The 21,899-nt window shown below is 37.6% G+C and overlaps 2 protein-coding genes across 2 annotated transcripts in view; both read right to left on the bottom strand.

The window, feature by feature from the left end:
* Positions 1 to 345: 345 nt before the first annotated feature.
* Positions 346 to 7,946, bottom strand: pnisr (PNN-interacting serine/arginine-rich protein). The gene is given in 13 exon segments (XM_051131214.1): positions 346 to 706; positions 1,028 to 1,898; positions 1,901 to 2,077; positions 2,804 to 2,995; positions 3,285 to 3,338; positions 3,940 to 4,039; positions 4,131 to 4,280; positions 5,021 to 5,211; positions 5,292 to 5,460; positions 5,550 to 5,773; positions 6,885 to 7,064; positions 7,159 to 7,272; positions 7,839 to 7,946. Coding segments are annotated over 12 exon segments (2,430 nt in total). The 5' UTR covers positions 7,250 to 7,272; positions 7,839 to 7,946; the 3' UTR covers positions 346 to 675.
* A 1,063-nt stretch (positions 7,947 to 9,009) lies between these two features.
* The window catches only part of usp45 (ubiquitin specific peptidase 45), a 38,936-nt gene continuing 26,046 nt past the window's right edge, over positions 9,010 to 21,899 (bottom strand). Inside the window, exons 10-18 of the mRNA XM_051131893.1 lie at positions 20,479 to 20,560; positions 20,166 to 20,257; positions 19,793 to 19,849; positions 19,518 to 19,646; positions 17,597 to 18,257; positions 16,526 to 16,623; positions 16,117 to 16,203; positions 15,888 to 16,029; positions 9,010 to 12,144 (exon numbers count right to left, since the gene is read on the bottom strand). Of these exons, the coding sequence (XP_050987850.1) occupies positions 12,014 to 12,144; positions 15,888 to 16,029; positions 16,117 to 16,203; positions 16,526 to 16,623; positions 17,597 to 18,257; positions 19,518 to 19,646; positions 19,793 to 19,849; positions 20,166 to 20,257; positions 20,479 to 20,560 (1,479 nt within the window). The 3' untranslated portion in view covers positions 9,010 to 12,013. The remainder of the gene's footprint in view (positions 12,145 to 15,887; positions 16,030 to 16,116; positions 16,204 to 16,525; positions 16,624 to 17,596; positions 18,258 to 19,517; positions 19,647 to 19,792; positions 19,850 to 20,165; positions 20,258 to 20,478; positions 20,561 to 21,899) is intronic.

Here is a 21,899-nt window from a genome sequence, read left to right as displayed (position 1 = left end):
GTGATATTTCATACATGAAGAGTCAGTATAGTAATAATACAATATAGTATAAATATGTGATCCAGCAAAATGTCTTTCTGGAGTTCGGCATTCATTGTCCCTAATTCATTTAATTACATTAAAAATAGTGGAAGGACATTTTTCATATTTCTCAGAATGTTTCTTTGTAACATGAGAGTGCGTGATCAAAAATATAATTTGTGTGTAAAGACAACTCTGAATGTGGTTTGAAAAAGCTAATCTATTATAAAAATGCCCTTAGCTTATTGTACTTTTTCCCATATACGTCTTCACTCAGACATTTCAAGCAGAAAGACTTAAAGACAAAGTAAGAGGCAGGCAATGTCAGATGAAAGAATCATTCATGTTTATTGGACAATTTACATGAAACGAGAATTTATTTCCTCTGGTGTTAGGCTTTAAAATGTTACAGTTTCAAGGTTCTATTGACTACTTGAACGCTTAGTCTTGCATAATACAAGGCAAAAAAAGAAACTATCATTCAAAATCTCCTGTTTTGAAGACAACACTTAAAAATACCATATATTTACAAAATGAGGGGAGTGAGGGGGGTTTGGAGTGGAGAGTTCACCTACAACGTTGCCTCGATAATGAGACAAGCCTGTTAACTCGTGGAATTTAAAAGAAGTGCACAGATCAGAGGCAGAATGCCCCTCAACGCTTGCGCCGGCTCGGAGACGTTGACCTGAAAGAGAAACGTTGGACAGACTATTAGTGCAATCACTAGTACGGACCACATCCAGAACTTCATACACACACCTTAAACAGCTGTGGGATCAACACTGAATGAGAAAAGGGGGAAATGACATCAATCTCAGTAGCACTTAAGCACAGCCCAACCATTTGTGCACAACTCAACATTATGTGACTGCGAATTTACATTTAACAAAAGCTTCAGCATAATTTGGATTGCAACTGTTGTGACATTCTAAATACTATTGATCATTCACACACAAACAATTAAAACAGTTCAAGAATAAAAAAGGAGAAAGAAAATGGATACTACCTTGATCGTGACTTAGACTTGTGTTTGCGGCTTGCCTTCTTACCAGACTTGTGAGATCTTTCCGTTGACCTTGATCGACTACGTTTTGATTTCTTAGACTTTTTTTCTTTGCTAACCTCAGGGGAAGGGGACCTGCTCCTGCTGGACTCTGAATCCGAGTACTTCTTGCTAGCTTTGGCGGAGCCTTTTTTGCTAGATTTACTGTCTTGCCGGGAAAACCTCTCACTGTGAGAGTCTGTCCTCTCGCTCTCCTTTTTCCGCCTCGTTTTGACATCGTCTTCCTCGTCCCTTACTGAACTGCCCTCGCTCTCTTTCTCCTTGCCCTTCTGTTTGTCCTTCTTTTTATCTAACTCTTTCTCTTTCTTCTTCTTATCCTTCTCGTGGCTCCGGCTCCTCTCTTTCCTCCTGTCCCTGTCCTTGCTGGAGGCCTTCTGTTTCCTCCTGCTACGGCTCGTACTGCGACTTCGGCTGCGCCTGCGGTCCCTGCTGCGCCGCCGCTCTCTACTGCGGCTGCGACTGGCCTTGGACCTGCTCCTGCGGCTCCTGCTGGACCGGCGCTGCCGTGAATGGCTGCGCTTCCTGTGACGAGAGGAACGTTCACTGCTGCGTGCGCGGCTGCTCCGCCTTCTGTCTCTGCCTTTGTCACGCTCCGACTGTCGTCTGCGAGAGCTGCGACTTCGGCTGCGCCTGCGAGTCCCACGAGAGCCGGAGCGGCTGCGTCGCCTTTTCCTTCTGGGAGATGAGGAGCGGGAGGAGCTGCGAGAGGAAGCTGAAGATGAGGAGGATGAAGAGGACCGGCTGCTGGAAGAGCTGGAGCTGGAGCTGCGGCTACGTCGCTCACTTGGCGAGGGGCTGGCACTTCCTCCGTTACGCCTGTGTGCTCTTTGCTCGCCCGCTTGACTTCGCTGACCTCAGGCTCACTACGCGACCTCCGTCGCTCTAATGTAGGCTCCGCCTCCCTTTCCCTAACTTCCTGTTTGTGTTTAGACTCTGTCTGCTCCTCCTCATAACCTGCCCTTTCTCTGCTCACTCTGTCCAATGCCAAATCTTCTGAAAACACACAAAGAAAAAAAAATTACTGTACACATTTTACAAGAAGGTTGAACAATTGTTTGAATATAAATTTCTCTTTTTAAACTTAAAAAAAAAAGAAAAAGCCTTAAATGACTATAATAGGGCTGTCCTCAACTAAAGCTTTTTTCTGGTCAACTAGTAGTCAATCACTTTAAGCATTAGTCAACTAACTGCATGTTTATTTAAATTATACATCTTTTAAATGATAACAATGACCTTTTAATTGCCTACATGGCATAAGTGTTCAAGCGCACACATAACGCTTACCACAGCACACTGCCAGAAGTGATTATGAATGTGTCATGGAAAAACAGCAAGATGGCTGCATTAACATTTTAATTTCTTGATAAACTAGTGCTTTCACCGACACTGACAATACACAGAGTTTCGATTTATCCATTTAAATGGCTTGCAAATATAATCTAATTATCAATTCAAATGCGGATTCTAGAAAAAAAAAAAAAAAGAAAATATAGCTGCAAGCAGCGATGACGGGCCCAAGCCATCAGTGCAACCACCACCCTGGTGGCATCAAGAATTTTCAGCAACCCTCTGCGCCCCCTTGGGCCCTAATAAAATTACCATAGCCATTGTAGCCTAAAAGACTGTGTAAAAATTCTGTTAAATTAAATATTTCTTTACAAAGGTACTTTTTATAAATAGATCATTAAATTATCCACAATTTTCTCTAGAAGCACCCACCTTTAACAGTCTGAACCTCCAGTGCCAGCCTCTCCTGCAGCTGCTGCTGCTCCCTCTCTTTGCGACGGAAGGCGTCCTGTTTCTGTCGAATACGGTGTAGCAGCTCCTCATCGTCTGTGTCCGATGAGTCCGACCCCTTTGCGCTCCGCTCCTCATCCTCACTCTCGTCTGAGCCGTACTCACCCAGCCCTCCTGCGGCAACAAAGCCCCCCTCTTATAACGGACAGCAGGAGCAAGGCACTCATAGTCGCAAGCTAACAGTCCCTCCTTCCTCACCTATTCGACTACATAACACTTCACTAAAGCCCACCTCAATAAACGAAGCATGCTTTTTATAATGTGATGCTGGTAGCTAACCATTGAGAAGATCTGCTGCTTGAGCTCTTGAGCTTGTAATACAGTTCATTTGAGAACCCATCCCCCCTCCCACACCTTTTATTCCCATAACCCCCCCGTCGGGCCAAAATGTAAAGACACTTACCGAGGCCGGTCAGAGAAGCCAGTGCATTTGACTGTGCCAGCTGTTTTGCAGGAGCTTTGATTCACATCAACAACAGGAACAACATGTTAAAACACATACAGCCACCACTTTCGCATAGGCAAGAGTCTCTAGAGATGAGGGTACACATATGCACTATTCACAAGAGCTGCCTTTGGCAAAATAAAATAAAATAAAAATAAAAAAAGATGGAGAGAAGAAAAAGGTTATCACACAAAGTCCGTCAAACACAGGCAAACAGTGGAGGAGGAAAGAACCAGTCTGTACTAATGCAGTGTCATTTTTGAAATGAGAAGCTGTCTGGCAAACACAGATGTGACAAAGTACTTTTTGTTTTACAGGAAGTATATCTAAAAACAGATTTGACTGAGAACCCTTTGAAAGATTGCATTTAACTGCATCTGACCATTTTCACCCTCCCTTTGTGGTTTCGTCTTCTGTTGCATTAGCAGAGAATGGCCGATGAATTGCACTTTTTGCTTATCATATAGTATTACCATGATGCATCAGTCAGACAAAAAGACTTCATATATATCAGTCAAAACATATCCAAGTCTAATTTCTGTGGAAAAGTGGATCTTCCTCAGAATTAAACTTGAAGGCACAGTTGCACGGACAGAAGGGAACAGGAGCAGACCTTTAGTGGCTTTGCGATGGGTCTCTTTGGCCACCTGAAAGATTTCCTCATTCGTGACTTCAAGGAGGACTTCAGTAAGAAGAGTTTTGGTCATCAGCATCTGTGCAAGGCAAACAGGAAAAGTTGAGAAGCACAACTTACAAGTGTGGACAGATGAATGCTGAGACAGAAGTGTGTGTGTGTGAACACACCAGCTGAAACTCTTTCTCCTCTTCTGTCATTTCTGGTTCGCTTTGGTCTTCTTGAACAGGAGGAGAACTTCTACCACCAAACTCATGCCTTCTCCCCAACACACCATCCTCCCCAGCACCATCTTCTTCACGATCCTCATCATCACTGTCCTAAATTAAAGAAGAGTATGTGATTGGACCAGAGACCATACGCTTGTGGATGACATAAGCGCCGAGAGGAATTTTTAGTTTTAGTGTGCAACAGCTAACAAGCAATGTAAATAACTTGAAAGACTCCATGAAATCAATTGGGTTTTTGTGGCTTAGTCCGATAGTTTTAAGGTCACCTGTGTGCTAGATTATGCCTATAAATTGTCAAAAAAATTACTTTTAGCAGGTATACTCTACTGTTCAAAAGTTTTTTTTTTTTTTTCTTTTTGAAAGTAGTATCTTATGCTGATCAAGGCTGCACTAAATTGATGAAAAATACAGAAAAAAAAACAGCAATACTACAAATTTTTTCCATTTTTTAAGAATGATTTCCTATTCTAACATATTTAAAAGTGTAATGTCACATAAACCTTTAGAAATCAGCCTAATATGCTGATCTGGTCCTCAAATATTTCATCAATGTTAAAAAACAGTTACTATTTTATCTTCTGAAATAGAATTGAAGTCTTCATTTTCAAAAAAAAAAATAAAATAAAAAAACATACTAACTCAAGCTTTTGAACAGTAGTGTACAGAAGAACAGAAAACTGTGCTTGTCAATTTCATGAGGTCTCTGAATTAAGATCATAATGATCATGTCAACAAACATTTGTGCATGTCAGTGAGCCCTGGGACAACAGTTTCCAAAGTAACCTCAGCAGATTCCTTCGCTGTAAACAGATTCTGAAAAAGATGCTTACAAATTTGCTCTTGCGTGGCAACCGAGGCCCATCACCTTCCTCCTCTACCATATCGCTATCCCTTTCATTATTTGCCATTTCAGCACGCTCTTTCTCCATCCTCTCCTTCTCCAACTTTTTCTGCTTCTCACGATCCATCTTTTCAAGGCCTTCTCGAATCCACGCAGGCAAAGTCCTCCGTTTAACAGCGTCTAGACCAGAAACCAAAACGACGTCACAATGTGCATCCTTTCATATCTGCATCTCTGTTAATTAATATATTTATATTCACCGAGAGTAGGCGCCTCTGGTTTAATTCCCATCTGATTGGGTGATCTGGGTCGTTCCGGTCTAAAGCTAGGGAGCCGGTCTCTTCTGTTCTGCGGTCCTTCGGGCCAGTAAGGTGGGTGAAAGCCGCTGGAGGGTGGTCCATATGCTGCCCCTGTCGGCGCTGCTCCATGCTAAGAGGAAACGGAAATTAATGAGTCTACAACTGAGAAGTTAGGAGATTGAGAATAACTTTTGATAATCAAGAGCAAAGCAAACAAACCTGATAATCAAACTGATTGACGCCTATAGGGTAAGGCTCAGGCTGACCCCCAAACCCATGACTGTTTTGAGGAAAGCCCCCATGGTGTGGGTCTCCAGGAAATTCTAAACTATCCTGACTGTTACTGTCTTCTGATGGGTTGACGACATCCATCGGTCCCTGCCCAGGAGGAATCCACGCTTGTTCTGGAGGGGGAGGAGGAGGCTGGCCATGCATTCCCCACTCTAGAAACAATCAACAAATAGTCATCACGTAAACACTTTAGATATTGTGCACTACGTGAACAAATTCAACGGCAAATTGACAAATGCATAGGCCCTACCTCCTTTGGCATGCACCAAATGTCAAATGTGTCAAGCATCATCAAAAAAATAACAACATTCAATCAAAAGGCCTATTGATTATAAATGCCTGAAAATGATCAAATTAAAAGGGTCAAAAGGGTAAAAGGGCTTTTGGATTTCATAAAAAAATGTCTTAATTTGCGTTCCAAAGATGAATGAAGCTCTTATGGGTTTGGAACAGCATGAGGGTGAGTAAAATAATTTTTTTTTTTTTTTTTCTCAGGTGAACTTGCCCTTTAAATGGCAAAATTAAAGTTTTCATTTGACTAAAAGCAAATTACTCAAATTTGGGTAACTGAACTCGACATATTTTTCAGGGTGTTTTCTTCTCAGCTGATGAATTAAACCAGTTGTAGCAAAGCTCTCTGGCAACAATCTGCCTCTCAATGTTACAGCAGAGTAAAAATAAAAAGTATTTACTCAGACCAGCAAAGATGTTTGTTTTTCCATGAGCTTCATAAGTTTTTTCATTTAGCATTTTATCACTTTCCTCACCAGTGGATGCTATGCAGCGAATGGGTGCCGTCAGAATTAAGGTCCAAACAGCTGATAAAAACATCATAATCCACAAAATAATTCACATGACTCCAGTCCATAAATCCATTTATCAGCTATTCGGACTCTTATGACGGCACCCATTCACTGCGAAGATCCATAGTTGAGCAGTGGACCAGAGGGTACATTTTCAGCAATTTTTCATTTATGAATTAACTATTTCTTTAATTCTTCTGCAGACATTTGAAAGGGGCTACTTCTGCTTGGACTGACTGGTTGATTGTTTAAGATTTAAAGTTACAATTTTAAAAGTAGCAACAGATAATTTCTTCTGTATTATTAAGTATGTTGGAATAAAATGAATAATTGGTTTTGTGTTGATTAGATTGGAGAAGCCCAGCATACGACACCACAGAGAAGTCTACCATTTTAGTAGAACATCTAGCTATGACATATCTTCAAAACGCCCACAGCAAAACTTAAAAATCAGCCTTACCTGGTTGCCAACCTCTGCCAAAACTAGGATCGCCAGGAAAGGCACCATGGTTATTATGGGTTGGAGGTTCCATGTTCTGCATGTCCTGGCCATTGGGCTGAATCCCTGGCTGGTCAGGAACCCCTGTGGATTCTTTCTGTGCAATCCATGCTTGTGCTAAAGCAGCCCAGTCTACTTGACCTGCAAAGAAAAAAAACATGCAAAACTCAAACGCTGCACCACTTTGAGTAGTTCAAACAACTGAACTACAATAAAATAAGAACAACGGCCTAACCTGGATCTTGCTGATGCTGAAATGATTGCATCCACTGCTGCTGTGAACCCAAAGGCCACTGAGGCCAGGGCTGTCCTCCCTGGTCCCACATCTCTCACCTTGTGATTCCTGTGCCTGTGAGATATTACAGAACGTGATGTTTGAAAACATTTTGTTTGTGAAACAAACATTTTGTTTACAAAGCATTAACAGTGACTGCAAATAAAGCACTTAAGCGTTTTAAATAGCGGTTTCCTTTAAAAAAAATAAAAAACAAGCCCTGCTGTTTCATTGTGGACCACTGCATCTGTAATGTAACCCGCACAGCTGCAGTTCCGGAGACACAACAGGGATACTAGTCTCACTGCAGACTAGACTACTGCAAAACCAGTCTAGGATAGTCCGTCCATCTTTAAAATATACGTTGAGGGTTTTACTGCGTCTTTATGGGCATTTACCTTTCCGGGTTTCACCGAATATAATTATGACATATATTAAATTGACATAGGCGTCGTCGTTAAGCTAGCTATGCAAGCGTTAGGCCGCGCGTCTGCAATATCGACACTTATTAAAAACTTTATTCCCGCAGTTTAAGCGCATAAAATGTACTAGTTCCGCGATCGCCGCAAGTAATGCTAATAAGAAGTGCAGGACTCTGAAATACTTGGCTGAAGATTTAAAGACACGTTGCGATCTCTTACCTCTCCACTTCTCTGATTCTCACCAGTAAAATGGCGATGAAATGATGACCCGGAAACAATACCAGCAACAGTGACCTCACCACACAGGCCCTCTAGTGGATACTGGCGACACATGTAAAGATCAAATAATAAGAAACACTTTCTGTCTTTCTGTCTGTCTCTATATATACACATCTCTATAAAACGTTATATTTTTAAATAAAAACAATCTAAAATCATAATCTCACTGTATAAAAAAAAATCTCAAAGAACAACTCAACCTAGCAAGGAAAAATATTAGCCTAATAAATAGCCCTTTTAAAAATATTGTAAACTTTTATGCGTGTTTGTTTTACATATACAACATTTGCATATTATCAAGTCTATGATAGAACAAATCTAATTTAACAGTTTTTAATCTTTTTGACTGCAACTGTAATTGACAATAACTTCTGAAATGACAAAGCCGTTTGTTTTGGAACTTTTTTATTTATAGAAATGAATAAATAATTAAAATAGCTAAATTCTATAATTTCAGAATTCAGAGTTTCAAATAACTGATTTTTTTTTTTATTACCAGTTAATTTAAATGAATTTCTTATTCATAATTAGGCCTTTTGGATTGTTTCATGTCTCATTATTTTTCCCCACTCACAAATAACAATTTCTCAGCAATTTACTCAATTTTCTCATTTCTGGAAATTTCCATGTACACTGCTAGTCAAAAGTTTTTGAACAGTAAAAATTTTAATATTTATTATTAAGTCTCTTCTGCTCACCAGGCCTGCATTTATTCAATCCAAAGTACAGCAAAAACAGTACAAGCTTTGAAATATTTTTACTATTTAAAATAACTTTTCTATTTGAATATATTTTAAAAATTGAATATATTTCAAAGCTGAATTTTTAGTATCATTACTCCAGTCACACGATCCTTCAGAAAACATTCTAATATGCTGATTTTGGGCTCAAAAACATTTACTATATTGAAAACAGCTGAGCAGAATTTTTCATGTTTCCTTTATGAACTGAAAGTTCAGAAGAACAGCATTTATCTGAAACAGAAATCTTTTGTAACATTATAAATGTCTTTAGCATAATTTTTGATCAATTTAAAGCATCCTTGTTAAATAAAAGTATTAATTTCTGTAATTTATTTTCCAAAAAAATAGTATAATGAAAAATGGTATAGTGTATAATGTTACCAAAGCTTTTTATTTTAGATAAATGCTGATCTTTGAATTTTTCTATTCATCAAAGAATCCTGAAAAAAAAATGTACTCAACTGTTTTACATACTGCTAATAATAATAATAATAATAATAATAATAATACATGTTTCTTGAACAGCAAATCAGAATTGTAGAATGATTTCTGAAGGATCATGTGACAGTGAAGACTGGAGAATTGATGCTTGATGTTATTTCAACAGAAAACAGTTATTTTTAAATAGTAAAAATATTTCACAATATTACTGCTTTTGCTGTAATTTGGGTCAAATAATTAAAAAATAATGAATTGGATTTAAAATCTTACTGTTCAAAAACTTTTGACTGGTAGTGTATATAGAAATTACACATTAAAATTCCCTCATAAATCCTGGCAATTAAAAATGAACAGTTTCTCAAGGAACACATGAAAATAAGAAACACTGTGTCATCTTAAATCTTGATGTTTAGTTGTTTTAACTTAAACAAGTTGCTTATTTCAAAGTTTTGTCTTATATTTTAATTATTTCTAGCCGGTCCTAGCTCCTGGTTGAAAACCACTGCTGTTCTAAGTCTTTTTTTTTTTAATGACTGAAAAAGAATCCATATATTAGCTTAAAATAGTCATTTATATTAATACATATACAATAATATGCCAGCAGTTCAGGCCTTGAAATACTAATTTAGAAACTACATGGAATAAAAAGAAAAAAGTCTTACCACTGGACCATTTAAATGAAAATGAACATCTTAAATGTACTAGTTCCCATGACAATGAACATACTAGACATACATTGTTATAAGAATGTAATGTAACAGTCTTTTCTTTTATGTTCTCCGCTTGCTTTTTGTAAATTCTGAATTTAGTCTCAAAAACAAGAGAGTGGCGTGGTATTGACTGACACACCACACTGTTATTTCAATGAGCCATTCAATACCACGCTGCTACTGAAGCTTGCATGGAATGAAGGAATTTTGAGGACAAACCTTCAACAAACTAAGAATTATAAGAATTGTTGAGCTGAATACACCAGGCATTTCAGATAACCTCTCTGGCATCTTCAAAACATAATAGCAGATAAATGCATACAGTAGGGCTGCTACAAAACCAAGAAATGAGATGGTCATTACTTGAGTAGAGCTTTGATATCCTATCCATCACACCGATTCATATCATACACTTTTTTGTGTGCTGTCCAGTGAGAGGGAATTTAATTCACCCAGCCTGAGACACGTGTAAAACAGCGCTGCCACCTCATACAGACAGAATCGCTTTTGAAAGAGTGACAGAAAAGGTTACATGCTATAGAGTAATCCAGAAACACAGCTGGGTCATAAAAGATAACAAGCATCATCTCTACCCACTTGTTATCTGTGTGCCCTGAAGGTATGAAGAAAAGCAAAAACCCTTTTCCAACCCGATATGTCTGAATGTCTCCCTTCACATTCAACGGGTTCTTTTGAAAGCAGAAGCAGCTCCACCCGTCCCTCATATCAGGTTTCTCTGTCAGCTTAGACTGAGGGAAACACATCCAATCATTAACTCACATTAAATCACTCGAAAGAGAGCCCTGCTTTAAAAATAGACATGCTTTGCAAAGATTGCACACTTTTTGTTGGTGTTTGTAACTGATAACAGTCTACAGCTTGATTCAAATGTCACAGAATGAGGAGAGGAGGAAGGCAGGAGGACACAATCGTTTCGGACGTTGCCCTTTTCTGATTCCACACCCACCTCCTCTTCACCAGTCAGCGACATGGTCGAAAACAGCACGCCTTTGCACCCGTCATGCTGAATTTCAGCCGGGGACAGAGTGAAAGTGGCATCCTGGGATTTCTGCCGACAGGGGATACTAATGGCCGACAGCATCTCCAGAATGAGAGAGAGAGACAAGAAACCCAGAGACCCCAAATGCAATCATTTCAAACCCACTCCAAGGTTTTCGTCAACTAAATGTATTTAAATTATCATTTTAAATGATTTATACTGGATTATGTTCACAAAATTCAAGCAAAAGAACAGCTTGAGGAACCCTGAAGCCTTATACACCACACAAATCTATGGTGTTACAATATCTGCCCAGTAAACAGAATAAATAGTATTGAACAAGATACATATTTTACATACAATTATGTATATTTCTAATCTGTATATACACAAACCGTTCTCTTTATACTCTCGTATGAATTGAATACTTCGCTAAAGACATGCAAAACAATCTCAGCCCTCATAAACCGTAGGCACCGATGTAGTTTCAAAAATCGTGATGGGAAATAATAATACTTTGTTTTCTACTCATTCATTTCTGAAACCGAAAAATTAGGCATGAGGCAAAGTCTAGGAATATTGCACCAAGTCTTTAACCATTCTTATGTTACATCTCAGTTATAAATTCATAAAACTTTTATCATTTGAATCAAACTACATTCAAAAACATTATGAAAATTAGTACTGATCTAGCAAACCAAAGTTAAATGTGTTAACTCAAAAATGAATGAAACTAAGTAACCTTGTGAATGTAATATTATCTCCATGTAAATGATAACTTGTTTGTGTACGTCTGACCCAGTGCAGGATATGGTTTAAACGGCTCTGAAAGCAACAACTGCATATTGTGCTGAGTTTCCCTTTCACATCAGAGGTTACAGTCTCTTTTGGCACAATTCTCCTTCTCATTTTATATATTCTATACATACGTATCCTAAATTACTCTTTGGCAATTTATCCTGCAAAATGAACACTCAAAAAATAAATGTTATGCTCAAATATTAGCTGTAAAATATAAATAACTTAAATTCGGAATACTATTTTACATCAGTAATAATAATCCCAATTTTAATTCAGATCACCTTGAGTAATGAGTGAGCCAAAAGACCAAGCTTCCTATGTTAAAATACAGGGTCATGCAGTAAGTGCTTGCTGTTGTCTGAGCTGATATTGCCTTTTGCATTCGTCTGGATCATCTCGCATTTGCACGCACGTCAGGCTCTAAAGCAGTTCTTCGTAGAAAAGTAAATAAGCTTGAGAGTTCAGCACTCTGGATTCCGGTACAGTCTGTACGTTGGTGTCGCTAACATACACCCACTGACCCTGTGGGGCTGAACTGGCCTCTCTGGAACCTAAAAAAAAAAAAAGAGATGTTAGTATTCAGAGGAATGTCCACAAAAACATCCAGATTTTTAAAGTTAAAGACAACTGAGAATACCCTGCAAAAATGCATAGATTAGGGCTGGATCAAATTTATAGTTGTGTATTTAACAAAATGTAATTAATTGCCATTTTTAATCACACCTAATATTAAATCTAATATTTAATATTTGTGCATGGTGAAATTACATGTGTGTCAAATCGAAGTAAAGTGTAATTAATGTGTATTTGAAATAATTCTCTTTATTCAATATTTCATTTTCTTATTTTTAGGATATAAATGAAATGCCATCACAACTCCTTGTAAATCAAATGTAGGTTTGTAGAAATAAATAAATAAACAAAAAAATTCAACAAAAACAAACATGCACTCTGCAATAGCCTGCAAATCATATTCTAATGCAACTTTTTGGTCATATGACCTTCATCAGGCATGCTTTTCCTAAACTTTGTTTGATTATTTGATTTTTGAACACAATCAGCCACCTTTAATTACAACAAACTTAAAGGAGAACTCCACTTTCAGAACAATTTACAAAAAATATACTCACCCCCTTGTCATCCAAGATGTTCATGCCTTTCTGTCTTCAGTCGTGAAAAAATTATGGTTTTTGAGGAAAGCATTTCAGGATTTTTCTTCACATAATGGACTTGAGTACGCTATGTACTATTGAATCACGCTGAAAGGTCACATGGAACGTAGGCGGAACTACAGACCCAGTGTTTACAAAGCAAACGCGCAAAGACTAAGGAAGTGCAAGTAAGTCAAACGCTGTTTACAAACAAAAAGGTACAACGAAGTAGTAGGAGAAAATGAGATGAAGTTTTTCACCATACTCTACCTACCAGAGTACACAGAGGATGAACTTAGACGGGATTTGGCTGGGATCGTTTGGAGCCCTTTGAAGCTGCATTTACACTACATTTTGGAAGTTCAAAATCGGGGCACCAATGAAGTCCATTATATGGAGAAAAATGCTGAAATGCTTTCCTCAAAAACCATAATTTCTTCATGACTGAAGAAAGAAAGACATGAACATCTTAGATGACAAGGGGTTAGTAAATTATCTGTAAATTGTTGTTCTGAAAGTGGACTTCTCCTTTAACATCACAACCATTGCCTATTCTAATAAAATGCAGGGCTCCAGACTAATATTTTATGGTGGTTTGTGAGGGTATTAAAAGATAATAATTTAATCACAAAATTACTATTGTTTTGCATTAATAAATGCAGTTACTGTATATAATATTACACTTTTTTGGTAATACACATTTGACAGTAAAGCACTGAGCTTGAATTGGGAACACCACAAAATGTACTTCTATTTTTTTATATGCAGTTATGCCCTAAAATTCAAGATATTAAGGCAAAAATGCTCCTGTATGAGCTTTTGCCTCATATTTATATCATATGATAAGCAATATCACATGAGCAGGGACAGCAATATCACACGAGTGCTGTTTGTCCTGAATATAACGAGTGCAAATGTGATTTTATACAACAGTTCAGTAAATACGAAGTTAACATTGTGTTATATTTTATATAACACAATATTATCTGTTTTTGCTCAGTTTTGCCAACGAAAGTATTACCTATAAAGCCACAGCAGAACTGTTGTGTGTCTGTGAGCAACACAGTGGTGTTTAGTTTCTGAATGAATCCGCATTTTCGACGAACAAAACATTTACCCAATGTTCACCCAAATAATTTTAAAGATTTCATCATTTACGCAATCCTGAATGACTGACTGACTTTAATCACAGCACAATATTTGGCCAAGATACAACTATTTGAAAATCTGGAATCTGAAGGTGAAAAAAGTCAAAATATTGAGAAAATCGCCTTTAAAGTTGTCCAAATGAAATTCTTAACAATGCATATTACTAATCAAAAATTTAGTTTTGCTACATTTACGGTAGCAAATTTACTAAATAAATTTACTCTAAATTTACTCTAATATCTCCAACATGATCTTTACTTAATATCCTAATGATTTTTGGCATAAAAGAAAATTTTGACCAATACAGTTCACCCAAATAATTTTAATTATGTCATCATTTACTCATACCTGAATGACTGAGTTACTTTTGTGGAACATAAAAGAAGGTATTTTGAAGTTGGTAACAAACTTCCGTTGCAAGAAAAAAAAAAAAAAACTGAGATGTTTCTCAAATTATCTTCTTTTATGTTCCATAGTTTTTGTTAGGCCTTTGTAGCTGAAATGTTATTAAAATATTTCTTTCCAAAGCTGCAATTTATAATGTCTACTTAATACTTTCTCATTTAACACAAACATAGCTTTATATAATCGTTTGGGGGTATTTTCGCAGACAAATGTAAATTGCTATTAATTAGATTAATTGACACATCATGTAATTAATGTGATTAAAATTTTTATTCAACTGACAGCCCTAGTAATACCATTTGACTATTTCTGCCATAACGCCATGGTTATAGTTAGCATTACTACTTCTGGTTTTCTGACATACGTCAGTGCCATTTGATCTGTTTATAACAGAGAATCCTGTGTAGAATAGACCCTTCACAGGAAGTGTGATTAACAGGAAATCTGACCAATCATAACGCCGAATCGACAAACAAACCAGACAGAAGAGTAGATTAAAATACAAGAGGACACTGACAACGTGCAAATAGACAAGACAGAGGAGATTACTTTTGTTGTGAAAAAGTCTCAGGTTTCAAATTTTGACATTTTTTTTAAAGAAATTCAAACAATAAATACAGTTTTATGGCTTTTTAGTGTCGTGACAAAACGCTGTAGCACCTCAGTTCAAACTGAACGTAAAGCGATCATCTCGTCCTCTTTACTAGTTATTATAGCATGAAATAAACACCAATGAAAAAGAAGTGTTTCAACCGCTGAAAGATGTCAACACACCATGTTTCAAGTTCAAGTTCACAGACAATAATCTACCCTCCTGTCTGGTTTGTCTGGACACTTTTTATTTCTTATAAATACTTGGACAACATGCTGGTCGCACCACCTTTAGCTTTGCCTTTATTAAAAGATGAAATAACACCACATGATGTTTCTCTGTCTCCTGTAGAGTGGTCTACTTTTTTCTCCATTTCAAAGTTTTTCATGATAAATAAACAAAAATGATTTGTTCAAAACACATAAGATCAATATCTGTATGGGAGAATCAATCTTCCTCATACTACTGGAACTATTTACACATCCCTACTGATTTGACACACCATTTGCACTTTTCCCATTTAAACAGTCCTAAAAATGAAAGCACAAAAAAGGTGACTGAAAAACACATAGAGACATGCAAGATGAAAGAGACAGCTCCATTCGATGAGTCTTTTAGAGCTTGTGTACCCTTCATTATAACCAACAATCAGTTTCAATCTGTGCACTGCGACAGCTAACCACCGAGTGCATACAATCATTTCTCACAGCTTTTCTCTGGGCTTTTCACTCTGTTCCAAACACTGCTGAAAGGTAGGCTCTCTCCTTGAGTAGAGAGTGGAGAAGAACGCATCCATCTATAGATCATCAACAACAAACAAATCCCACTTGGCCTTTACTAAACAAGCCACATCTTCAAGGTTGCGGTCCAATGCCGAGATGCAGACAACCCTTTCCCTTTGTTAAGCCACAGATTATTCAGGCCTTTCAGAACCATCTGTAATAAAAACATATTGACGAGCACATGGAAGCTATATGCTGCCTGGGTGGCTTTGTACCTGACTGGTTCCGGCGCTGCTCAGGTTTGCGCTGGGGGGTGCGGACCTTCACGTAGGCTGCGTAGTGCCCACCTCGCATTGATCCACTGTGTTCCACAATGCCATACAAGCTGTACAGCACACGCTCTCCTGACCCGAGGTTCTGCCATACACATGAATACTTAATCAATACTGTATACGGATTCATAAATCAATGGTCTTTACTGACATTAATAACTCCAATTAGTACCTTACAAGTGGCAGAGCAGAAAGGCGCCAGGTCTAGCAAAAGCGGAAAATCCACATGTCTGTTAACTTTCCTCAGATTCATCCCGGCCTGCAAAGATAAAGAAAGCTCAAATCAATGTGCCGTCACACAAAGAAGACTATAACGCATAACCTTGCTCGGGAAAACATGATTATATGATTTTTTTTTCCTCTGTCAGAGCTCCTTTTACTCTTGAAAGTATGCTTGGTTAACAGGCTCAGAAAACGACAATGGGCATTTCATTAATTAAACTTCACACTGTATGTCTAATGGTGTTGATACCCTAGCAGTAGTGTTTAGGTAACAAAAAGGCTGAAATGACACAAAAAGCACTTATGTGACACAAATGATAAGAGCAGGTTTTAATGTAAATAATACTGAGGATTCAGACCTGGTGAAATCGTTTAAGGTGAAGAGTGACCACTGGAGGAAGTGCCGAGATGAGCATCTGTTTGCGGGCACTGGTGTACACCTTCTCAGACTTTTTATCTGAAACATACATTAAAAACAACATAACATATTCTAATCTACACTTCTGTCAAAGTGACCAGTCATAAACATTTCTTATCACTAGGGCTGGGTGTCATTTTTAAAAGTGACCAGTCATAAACATTTCTTATCACTAGGGCTGGGTAAAAAAAAAAAAAAAAAAAAAAATCTCATTTTTACGAAACTTCCAGAACAAAAATGTACATAATTAATGCACCCCCTTGTCATCCAAGATGTTAATTTTTTTTTTTTCAGTCGTAAAGAAATTATGTTTCTTGAGGAAAACATTTGAGGAATGTTCTCCATAAAGTGGACTTCAATGGTGCCCGTGAACTTGAACTTCCAAAATGCAGTTCAAATGTAGCTTCAAAGGGCTCTAAATAATTCCAGCCGAGTAAGAAGGGTCTTATCTAGCAAAACGGTCAGTTATTTTCTAAAAATTTTACAATTTATATACTTATTAACCTCAAATGCTCGTCTTGTCTAGCTCTGCGACGCACATGTGAACTCTGTGTAATCCGGGTCAATATAGTTAGGGTATGTCGAAAAACTCCCATCTCATTTTCTCCTCCAACTTCAAAATCGTCTTACATCGCTGTTTTACCTTTTTTGTAAAGGGTGTTTAACCCTCCTTCCACGTTCACTTCATGGGTCGGTACTTCTGCAGCGATGTAGGACGATTTTTAAGTTGGAGGAAAAAAATGAGATGGGAGTTTTTCAACATACCCTAACTGTCTTGACCCGGATTACACAGAGTTTGCATGCGTAATGCAGAGCTAGACGAGCATTTAAAAAGTATATAAATTGTACTTTTTTAGAAAATAACTGATCGTTTCGCCAGATAAGACCGTTCTTGCTCGGATGGGAATGTTTAGAACCCTTTGAAGCTGCATTTAAACTGGGGTGACTAAATTCCCTGTAAATTTTTGTTCTGGAAGTGAACTTCTCCTTTAATACGTGTGAGTACACATACCACTCCTCTTCATCTGTCTTTGCCTTCTCTCAGTGCAGTTCTCACAAAGCAGTTTGTTGTTGCCCATCAGCAGTTCGATAGAGGTGAACTGATGCAGACAGGACTGTACGGAGCACTCTTTAGAGCTGGGGGTGTAACTGTGGCAGAGGGCTTGGAAGGCTCCTTGATGGTGCTGACGGTCTCTCTCCCGGATTTCAGACGGTTCCTCTGCACTGTGACTGACAGGTAGAGTGTCAGTGGAAGTGTGCACCAGACCCAGCTTGGACACAGCGCTGACAAGCTGCTCTACAGCGCCGCCCTGCTGGGGTCTAATGGAGGCTAAGGGAGCGGGGCTCGGGTTCAGATTAAGTTTTAGACTTGAACTGTGTGCTGTTGAGGCTGAAGTCGTGGTGGTTGAGACTTTATCTGATGTGCTACTGTGAGTGGAAACAGATGGGATCCGAGGAGACCATTCGCTCTCGGAGGCCTCACTGTCCGCATCGTTACTGCTGTCCTGCATGTTGGAATCCTTCTCGCTGCAGTCTGATTGGCTGCCCATTGTATCCGTCCGGTAACTGGCTAGGCCACGCCCAGCCACACAGAGCTCTTCTTCTTGTCGGCTGGAAACTGAATCAGCACCTCTTTCATCATGAGAAGTGGACGAATGCCGACCCTGCAGCTTCTGAGTGCATCAACACACAAAGTAATATTAAAAACAATGAAGCAAGGAAGCACATACACCACCACTCAAAAATTTGGGGCCAGCAATTTATATTTTTATTCAGCAAGGATGCACTAAAATATTGAAGCTCGTTTCTGCCACTGAATAAAAAAAAAAAAAAAAAAAAAAAAAAAGGTTACTGTGACTTTTTCCCCTCACAATTCAGACTTTTCTTGGAATTGTGAGATATAAACTTGCAACTGCGAGTTATAAAGCCAGAATTGTATAAACTCACAATTGTAAGAAGAAAAAGTCAAAATTGGAGAAAAAAGACTGACATGTTCTCAAAATTGCTAATTTATATCTTAATTCTGACTCAAGTCAGAATTGCGAGTTCTGACTTCTGAGAAAAAAAAAAAAAAAAATCACAATTGCAATATAAACTCACAATTCGCAATTCTGACTTTATAACTTGCAATTGTGAGTTTATATCATGCAGTTATGACTAAAAATTGCGAGTGCACATTCACAATTATGAAAAAAAAAAAAAATCAAGCAATTCTAAGAAAAAAGTCTACATTGCGAAATAGACATTAGACTATTAGACAATTAGACTAACAATGCTAACAAATCTTTTTTCTCAGAATTGTGAGATATGAACTCACAATTTTAAGGGGGAAAAGACTAATATGTTCTTAGAACTGCAAATTTATATCTCGCTTAAGTTGCAATTGTGTTTTATAATTGTGAATTCTTCTGAGAAAAAAAGTCACAATTGGCATATGAACTTGCGATTCTGCCTAAATCTCACAATTCTGCAAAAAGTCAGAATTGCACATTTTTATCATGCAATTCTGAGAATAAGTCTGCACTGTGAGTTTATATCTCGTAATTCTGACTTTATAACTTGCAATTGCGAGTTTATATCATGCGATTCTGACTTCATTTAGCAATTGCAAAAAAAAGTCAGAATTGTGAGATAGGAAGTTGAAATTACTTTTTTTTTTTTAGTGGCAGAAACGGGCTTTCATACTAAAATGATAAAAAGTGACAGTAAAGTCTTTTATAAATGTTATAAAAACTGCATCACGATTTCCACAAAAACTGTTTCAACATGATAAGAAATGCTTCTTTAACACCAAATTAGGATGTTATAATGATTTCCGAAGGATCATGTGACACTGAAGGAGTAGTTGAAAGCTTAATGTTTCAGACCACAACCTTCGAACGTTATTGTATAAGAGCTAGCAATACTTGTATTATAATAATTGCTCCACCCACCTGTCCACTCAACCTCCGGCTGTTTCGATTGGCTTGTGAATGGGCAGCTGTTGAGTCATCATGGGAGGCCAGACCATCTTGCTCCCGCCCACTTTTCCCTAGTCTACCAGGGTTTGTGGGCTTAGAGATCTGTGCAAAGAAAACCAACAAACCTTCAAAAGACATCACTCAATACAAGAGACTTCACCACATTTAGCACACTGGTCAGATTGTTAAATGCAAATAAAATAAAGATGTTTTACAATTGTGGGACAACAAATTAAGACTGGACTCACCCTTTCCTCTATGATAGGAAGGGAAATGTCAATAAAGGCTTCCTTCACAGTGGAAATCTGGGAGCGAAGCATATAAACATGTTATATATATTACAATTAGCAGTCACAGTATTATTAAAATAAATATTATTTAATAAAAAAAAAAAAAACTTTATATTACATATTATATATTCTATAGAATAGTATATTTAAAAGCATAAATTCTAAAATTAAATTCATATGTATGCATTTAAAATATGGCAACATTTAAAAGGCATCATTTCTAATTTATAAAATTAACATTTATCATAACTAATTGAAAAAAAAAAGCAAACAGTTCACATAATCTGGCTTTGTATGTGGACAATGTGCATTACAAATGAGAAATACTTACATGTTCACACTCTTCACACATTATGGTGCTGGTCAGCTCTCCAACAAAAATCCGATCGACAAAATTCATTTTCACTCCTTCCTTCCCATAAGCTGCAGAACATATTTAAATGAATAAACACACACATTTATATATTTAATTCCGTAAAAAACACTTAAAACACTCAGAACACAAATAATAGATATTTTTAAAAAGATATTTTGATGTGAATAGTGCCATTATTTTTGTCATCTTGCGAATACAAGCTGTCACTAGATGGCAATATTGTTCTAAATGATGTGAAAAGCAGGTGACAGAAGCATAGATGGAGCACCCTTCACTTGTCGTTTTGTCTCCTCGTCAGCTGTCTTCTCCGTGGGGTTGTTAAAGGCTTTGAGGATGCCTGCTTTAATGCGCTGTCAATGTAAACACAATGTGATGCCACTTTGTTAGATAACGAAGCTCAAACAGTTGCTGTCACAAAAAGCTCCTTTTATCATGCTCAAAATAATAACGGCACAGTAAAAGTATCACAGCTTTAATAATGAAAAGTTAACATTTCAATTAAATAATAATCGAAAATGTCAACGTTTTTGTTATTACATGTGGAAAAATGACTTGTATTTGACATCTGTAAACAAATCAAATAAGTCATGGCCATTTTCCCCCTCCGACTTTCAACTCTTCACCCTTGGATGTGTTCTTTTCTCCTCAGGTTTTTGTTGCGGTAAATAAACTAAAGCAAACGCAAGGCCATGAACGTGTACGTGGTGAAAAGTAAATGTGTGCTTCACATTGTATATCCCATGTACTGTTTGTGTGGGCATAAAGACTTGTGAAGGGGAGTGTCCCTGTGGTTTAATGAGAGGTGACATGGTCAGTGACTGTGTTGGTGAGAGAGCTGTTAGAAGACACAGTCACAGTAAAGCACCAATCAATAGATAATTGGCCGTGGTGGCGATGTCTGTGGGGCTCGACCAGTCTCCCCCATTGTCCCGTCCCCACGCTCGGGATGGGCTATTTAGGTCAAAAGCCTGGTTAATCCCTCTCCTTCAGCCACTCAATTTCCCCCCCAAACCCCCATCTGTGTCGAACCCCGCTGCAACACACACTAATTAATCACACAAACACACACACCCTAAAATAACTAGGCCACCACACTCTCTTGAGAAGTTGAGCTCACTTGAGCTCCCCATTCTTAGAATTTTTATTCAACAGCTAATTGGTGATAATTCATTGATGTTAATTAGCATATTGCGAGCAGGGATCCTATTGGCTAATCAACATAAATATTGTGGTGTCCATGTTTGGTGACTGGTTTAAGGGGTCACAGCTCTGTTGCACAACGTGACTGAGAGATATTTTTAAAGCAAGTTTTTATAAGACAACCAATCAAAAATGCATTGATGTGGATTGTAACCTAAATTATTATTAAACTAAACTATTATACCAAGTTTTCGTCACAAAATGTACACGCATGTATATTTCAGTTTTGCATGTTTAGATCTCCAACTCTGTATACAAATTTATATACAAATGGTTATTTTAGTCATTTTTATTTCATTTTTTTTAAAACCAAGTCTCTTATGCTCACCAAAGCTGTTTTTATTTAATTAAAAAAAAGTAAAAACATTTACATTATGTATTACGATTACAGTATATATTTTTAATATTTTATTTTATATATATTTTAAAATTTATTATTCCTCTAATTGCAAAAAAGCTGAACTTTTAGCAGTCATTATTTCAGTGTCA

This window comes from Labeo rohita, chromosome 16 (genome assembly GCF_022985175.1).
Source record: "Labeo rohita strain BAU-BD-2019 chromosome 16, IGBB_LRoh.1.0, whole genome shotgun sequence".
NCBI classification, from domain to species: domain Eukaryota; kingdom Metazoa; phylum Chordata; class Actinopteri; order Cypriniformes; family Cyprinidae; genus Labeo; species Labeo rohita.
Note: the sequence above shows the minus strand (reverse complement) of the source record. Positions and strands in the feature narration are given on the sequence as shown.